Raw genomic sequence first — 7,267 nt, forward strand, 5'->3', positions numbered from 1 at the left:
AACCTTTCAAAATTCATATTTTACAAAGTTTAGATGTTTAAAAATGTAGTTTAAAAAAAAAAAAAAGACGACTTCTAAGTAGCTTGAAGTACCTTGACACTGAAATTAACTCATTATGGGGAATTCTTTTTACGTTAATGAGGAACAAAGAGTAAAGGATCAAACACATTGTCAGAATGATGTAGGTGCTTAGGTTCCCACAGCAGTTTGTCATTTGGTAAATGGTCCCCAGTATTAAAAAGCTCCACTCCCCAAGTTTTTGTATTGTCTCCAACAATAAAACGACTACTTTTTTTTTTTTAAGTCAAATAAGAAATGTTTATGTTCTAACAAACCAAATGAATGTATGGTTATTTTAAAAAATATTTTAGGCTTTTTTTTTTTTTTTTAACTACTACAGCTCTAAAAGGCCCGAGTCTTGATGGGTACTCTTTGGTGTTAGAGGTCCACAAAATGCAGAGGAGAAAAACATAACTGCCCTTATGTAATGAGCTGATTAACACAAGTTAAAGCCTAAAGAAATTGAGACCTTTTTGGGTGCCTTCTAATTGTCAGTAAGACAGGACTGTCCTCCATTTGCAAAGTGCGTTTCTATTTTGTAGAAAATGGGAACATAGTTGACTTACGTTCATTTCCTCAGTTTTAGTAAAATTGTTAGAAACAGTTATTTCTTCCTGTGAAAAAGGAATATTTTCTTCAACTTCAGCTGCTTCCTGGTTACATTCTGTGGTTAAATCCATACACTTCTCCTCAAGGCGATTTTCTGAATGATTACTGACAATATCCTCACTGTCAAGAATCCTTTTCACAGCTGGAAGAGATTTATATCATTTTAACTTAACTGCTCTATAAATGACACAGGTTTAAGCAACAGCAAGTAACAGAGGGAGCAGGAGACAACAATGTCATTCTCCATCCTGCCATATATATATTAAGCTTTCTCCAAAAACTAGAAACCAGAACTATCTATCTGGTAAAAGAGGGAGCCCCACAATAAAATAAAATAAAAAAAAAAAGAAGAAGAAAAAGGAGGAAGGGGAAAACCAGCTGGCAAGTCCATAGAGGAAAAAAAACAAGGGAGGAAAGGGTGGCTGGAAAGGCACTGATAACTAGTTATTCTTCACAGCCTCGATACCAAGGATGCACCATCTTTTAACACAGGAACTCAAGCAGCAGAACCCTATCCTGATTTCAGCTAGGATAGTTAGTTTTCTTTCTAGTAGCTGCTGTGTTTGGTATTTGGTATAAGACGACTTGATATTGTATATTGTTTTAGTTGTTGCTGGTAATATTTGTATTAGTCAAGGACTTTTTCAGCTTCCAAGAGAAGCTGAGAAGGGAGCGTAGGCAGGACAAGCTGGTCAGGGGGATATTCCATACCACACACATCACGCTCAGTAGACAAATGGAGGCTGCCCCATGGGCAGGGATCCACGATCGCTGCTCAGGACAGGCTGGGCAACCAATCATTGGGTATTGTATCATTTTATTTTGTACATCCTTTTACCATTACTATTATTATCATTACAATTATTATCATGATGATGACTATTATTATTACTTTCCTCTTCTGTTACTGTTGTACTAAACTGACTTTTTCTCAACCCACGAGGCTTTTTTTCCGTCCCCTCTTCTCCCTACCCCGTTCCGTAGCAAGTGGCTTCGTGGTCCTAGTTGCTGGCTGGGGTTAAACCACAACAAGCCCATAGCGCAGAAATTAGTAGTGGTGTATAGCATTAAGATAAGTACTGATCTCTCCTCCTAACATTTTAAATTTTAAGTTTTCTCAGTATCTTTATCAAGAACAGGAGCATTCGCTATGCATTTGCTGCAAGAACTTTCTTTAAGGAGGGTATTCTCTCTATGGTTTAACAAAAGTTGGCAGTAACATGCTGGTACTACTTCAGTCTGAGACACCTGTAGTGGTATGGCAAACTACACGTTTTACCTCAGGAGTTCAGCTACCTTAACTCTCATAAGAGCTCCAACACACTGTACGTACATTCACTGTCTGCCTCCGGGGATTCAGAAAGCTGTGGATTTGGTGCAACTGGTACGGCTTTTTCTTCTGACGAAGAGGACGTTTGGGATTCCTGGTGGTTTGTTTCACTTCATGAACAGAAAGAGAGAAATTCATCATCAAGCTTCAAAGCAAACCTTGGAAGAGCTTTACAAATCACTTCCTCACTGTAAAATCGTCAAGTTTCAAAACAGAAAAAATGAAGAAAAAATAGAGAAATCCCTCTACCAAAATATCTACATTCAATCTGTGGCTCGTTTCATGCAATGAGTCAAGGACTTCACATTCTTCCCAGCTATCTAACACTAGAAAATAACATAACAACAGAGTTGTATTAGAATAAAATATTCTTTGTCTTCTGTAGAAAGAGTACAACTGCTATGTTGGAGGTTCAGAACAAACCGAACAGAAGTTTGCACCGGTGGGAGTTACCACTTGCAATCAAGGATTATTTCATTACCAATATTCTCTCTTTATCACTAAGCAGTTGCAGCTTTTGAAGTATCTGGTGAGAAAACTGCTTCCCCTTCCATAAACATAGGGATGCCAATTGAGCACACGCAGGAAATAGAAATTAAGTGTATAAAATACTGCCAGAAAGTATTCAGCCCCCAAAATAAACCGCTAACGTTACGGGAACCTCAGGTGTGATTTTTAGCTACATGGTTTTCAGACAAAAGCGGGGCTTAGGTACGTTCACGGTATCCGCTTAGTAACCCTGAAACTGTAAAAAAGTTTATATAGTCTACTGAATGAAGTCTTTATCACTATACTTAGGGGTCTGCAAGGATTTGAGAACAAAGGCTCAAACTGACAGCTAGTCAGTTTGACTGATATGCATGCCAAATTAGTTCTGTTCACAGACAGAAAGGAATAGAAAAGCCATTATATAGAAGAACACAGGAAAGAATCAAGACCAGGTCAAAATCATAGTTTTCAAACACAGCAAAGCCAGCAGTTACATCTTGTGTGAACCCAAAGATGTATCTATTTTGTAAACTTACCCTTCACTTGCAGTCCCCAAAGTAGCAGCCTCAGCGGCTTTGAACACTAATTTACTGTCCTCAGGAAGGGTAGGACATTCAGCATTTGGTTCTTCCACAAATCCTACAAAAACAGACAGATGCATGACTTCCCTGTCGCACTTCACATCGTTTCTTTTCAAATGCTCATATGATTTTGAAGTGAGCTTTCATGTACTTCATCTAGGAAAGTGATCTAACGAAATAATGCTACCCAGACTTCAAATGCACAGAAGGTCTGAATTATTCTTCTTTCCAGTAAAACAAGAACTCTGACACATAATTTCAGTCAAGAAAACAAAATGACCATTGATACTCTGTTTACAAACTAAACTTGGTATGTTACTGACCTAATACACAAAACCTTCAGAAAACATCCCTCCTTCTTAAAATTGGGTAGCAAGTTTTCTGATTTCTCTTTGGATATTTATCTCATTCCAGCAATCCTTCTCTCCACTCTTGACTCCATTTCCCCCCTTCTACAAGAATGCACCAAAGGTCTTTCCCTGTTCTTGTCTCCAGCGACTGACTGGTGGGAGATGCTGAAACCCAACTGCTTGCTATCCTGTTTTGACCTCAACAGGTTCAACTTTAGAAACATCCTCCTTTTCTTCTTTGTTTCTACTCCTCCAGACCCAGCAATTACCTTTGCAGACAAGATGCGGGACTAGGATAACTTTGCCAGCTCAGCTTAAACAAGAGCTATACTGACTGCCCTCTAATGCTTCCAGAGTACTGAAATTGTACAGAACTCTTCGTACCATAGCCCAGCAATGACAAAGTTTTTTTATGATTCTTTTACGATTAGTACCTTATCATTATTTTTAATGAAAAGCACCTTTGATTTCTTGTCCAAAGGCAAGAGAGCTGAAACAGGACAAGCAAATGGTGCAGTCTGTCTTACTAGAAACACTCAGATCTGGACAAGCTATCTCTTTTCCCCATATACATGCAGTCCGTATCCAGGCACTGCAGTAATTTAAAAAGAAAAGGAGCTGAGGAACTTGAATAGCAACAATCACTCTCCAGGATCCTCCAGAATCACCTCAGACTTCAGACTGAATCAGGATGCATATGACGCACTGATACTGGAGTACACACTGCTACAAACTGTTTCAAGACCTCAGACAGAACTCCCACACTCACATCCACGTCCCAGGAAGAGCAAACTTATTTTACAAAGAGTTGAACAGACTGAGCTCTGTTTGTCAAATGCTGACTGTAGCTGCATTTGCACGTCATCTCCCCATTCCTGCATTACTTTCATTCCCACCTCTTCATCACCGCTCACCAGCTAGTGAGCTACATGTCTTCTAATCTGCCAGCAGTCCTGCTCAGATGAACACGTCCTCAGCAGCTGGACTGGCTGGAATGAGTTGAATTACCAAAGACCAACTGAAGTAGGCTTGGAAAAAGCTGCATAAGCTGTTGAGCCAGCAAAATCAGCAAGCACAGCTGTAATAAGCAGATACACAAGCAGATTCACTTCCACAAAAAAACTGTGTAACTGAGTACTAATGAGGTGGTAAAAAAAACACAAAAAACCCAAAAACAAACAAACAAAAAAAACACCAAAAAACCACAAAAAATCCCCCAAAAAAACAACAACAAAAAAAAAGCAACATTGATCTAGTCAAAGCATGCTATACTATATGTAGGCATACTGCAGCCTACAGAAGCACCCCTAAAACATAAAGGAAAGCCTAAACTTTCAATTTGTATCCCTCTCAAAACTCCCATAGATCACTGCTGCCTCTCAGCTGCAGGTACACACAAGAAATGCCAGCCAACAGCAGTATACATTCATAACGTCTAGGGCACCTGAAGAAGAACCCAAAACACAGTGGCCAATTTAAAAGCCTAGGACAAGGAAGCGCCAAGGACACTTGCAAACACTGATCATTAACCGTTACACCCATCAGTAATTTAACATTCTGAAGACATTTGAAAAATTCACAAACTTAGGTTATCATAGAATGAAACACACCAGTTTCTTTTCTCAGTTCCGATGAATCTGGCTGTTCCATCTGGAAAGGTTTATCTTCAACCATTTCACTGTCTTCTTCCTTCTCCGATTCTCGAACATTGGCAGTTTCTTCAGTGGAAGAATCAGCTGGTTTAGCAGCTATAAAGATGACATCATCCTCAAAATCGCTGGGTGATTCTGCATCGTGATACTCCAAAGTAGTTTGGTCTGACCTAGCAGACAAGTTACTATTCTCCTTGCTGGCATCCATTTTCTCCAAACCATCTCCAGCTATGCTTCCTGAAGATTCTTCCATTTCAGCACAATCATCCTCAGGATTGCTCAGAGTAAACTGGGTTGTTTTATCTCTACTTTCAGACCAAGCATCCTCCACCACTCCATGATCATGCTCAGATGAAGGTCCAGACAGGGCTTTATCATCTTCTGTAACCTTTTTTTTTTAAAACAAAAACAAAAACAAAACCACACACAAAAATTTCACTATCAATACGAGGCATATGCTTTTTGTAAAAACAAGGAAAAAACCCCAAACATATAGCATTTATATTTACGTCATCTCAAGGCTGCTCATTGGGTTCACTACTGTGCTTTCAAGAAGAGGGAGCTTTGTGTACCTAAAAACATAATTCAAGATTTCTCTTTTTTTATGCTTGCCTCTTCAACTTGTACACACTACTGAAATATTTTAGTGTTCACTACATCTGGATCATGGAACAAGTAAATTGATCTAGCCACAATGCAATATTAGTAAGAACTTCATTTAGGAAAGAGAGCCTCTTCTTACAATTGAGTAGCTCTTTATACCAGGCAATAAAAGGTATAATAAAAACAGATTATGACAATTTGTTAAAACACATACGGAAACATACACGTAGACACTAGCACATGCCCCTGTTCTGCCCCTGAGTTTGGTACGTTACTGCAGCAACTGCATGATGAGCTGAATCAGGGAATCCAAGTGAGAGAACAAAAGGAGGAAGAGAAGGGGGCAACTTTCAGATGGACCAGCTTCCATTGACAATTATAAAATGCTGTCGCTGGTGCAAGGCAAAAAGCAAAATAGAGAACTTTAGGGCTGGAGAAGAGACAGCTCTACTCGTCTCTTCATTCAGAGTCTATTTTTGCCATAGCTTAAGCAAATTCAGCCTTGCAAAAAGGGAGACTAAAAGTAAATACAGCTTATGACATTTGTTGCTTTCAGAGATAGTTAATCACAAAGCTTAACAAACCCAAACAACTGGCTCAATCTATATTGCCTTCCTGCCATACTACCACTTGGTAAGGTACAGTGGGAAGCCTGACTAGAAATTTGGAACACTCACAGCTCCTAACAACACTGGAGTAAAAACCATCATGTTCCGGCAGGCACGTGAAGTTACAAAAGGTCTAACGTAACCTTTTACAAGCAAATTCAAGTTGGCCATTCTGATTTGCAATTCCAGTTCTCAATAGAAGGAGTTTGGACAACTTCATGAAAATCCAAAAATCCAAAAATCCAAGTCCACTCACAGTCGATAAAGCCTTTAACTGGAAAAATCACTAACTACAGCCCAGCTTACCCCAACAGTCTATTTTGCATTCGAGTTCTCTTCCCTGAAAGATATTCTAGGTTCCTTTGTTCGCAGAGGAGGAGTAACTGATCGTCCCGGAGATGCAGAGGGAGTTGCTAGGGGTGTGGTGCGAAGGCTGGATCTGAGAATCGACCGAGGAGTAAACCCAGCAAAAGTCGAAGCAGTTGTGGCCAAAACTTTAGCTCTCTATGAAAAGAAATAAAACCATTTGATTTAAAAGCAGTTAAATCTCAAAAACAGAAGGCTTCCCCTGTCAAAAGGATTACTTCAAATTACAAACAGAGTTTGTACCAGCAAAGAGGACAAAGTTTTGCCTCTGCGCTGCTCTTTTACCAAAGGTACAAAAACCATGAAATGCAAAAATCAAGGTTTAGAATCGGTTTTGGGGCTTTTTTTCTTTTTAGTAATGCCAGCATAAAATGCTCCTTTTCAAATTAATTTCCCAAAGAAACAAGGATATGGCATCTTGTTGTAGGCAATGTTATCTCCCGCCCCAGTACTTTTAGCAGTTTCTACATTACTCTTCTACAAAGCATACAACTTGAAATGTTACCCTGGATACAGTGACTGAAAACACTGCCACGCAAAACGACCATCAGCAAAGCAAAAGCGATAGCTTATGTTTTCACTAATTAACCAATCTGTGCACTAGGCTAAGTTAGGTGGC

At 39.4% G+C, this 7,267-nt stretch overlaps 1 protein-coding gene across 1 annotated transcript in view; it reads right to left on the bottom strand.

Moving 5' to 3' along the window:
- Positions 1-626: 626 nt before the first annotated feature.
- Positions 627-7,267, bottom strand: part of AHCTF1 (AT hook containing transcription factor 1) — a gene marked incomplete at its 3' end in the record, with an annotated part of 36,515 nt that continues 29,874 nt past the window's right edge. The window contains 5 exon segments of the mRNA XM_009880430.1: positions 627-811; positions 2,003-2,109; positions 3,025-3,127; positions 5,030-5,459; positions 6,589-6,786. Coding sequence (XP_009878732.1) covers positions 627-811; positions 2,003-2,109; positions 3,025-3,127; positions 5,030-5,459; positions 6,589-6,786 — 1,023 coding nt within the window.

The sequence above is a fragment of the Charadrius vociferus genome, unplaced genomic scaffold (genome assembly GCF_000708025.1).
Source record: "Charadrius vociferus isolate BGI_N301 unplaced genomic scaffold, ASM70802v2 scaffold62, whole genome shotgun sequence".
Classification (NCBI taxonomy): domain Eukaryota; kingdom Metazoa; phylum Chordata; class Aves; order Charadriiformes; family Charadriidae; genus Charadrius; species Charadrius vociferus.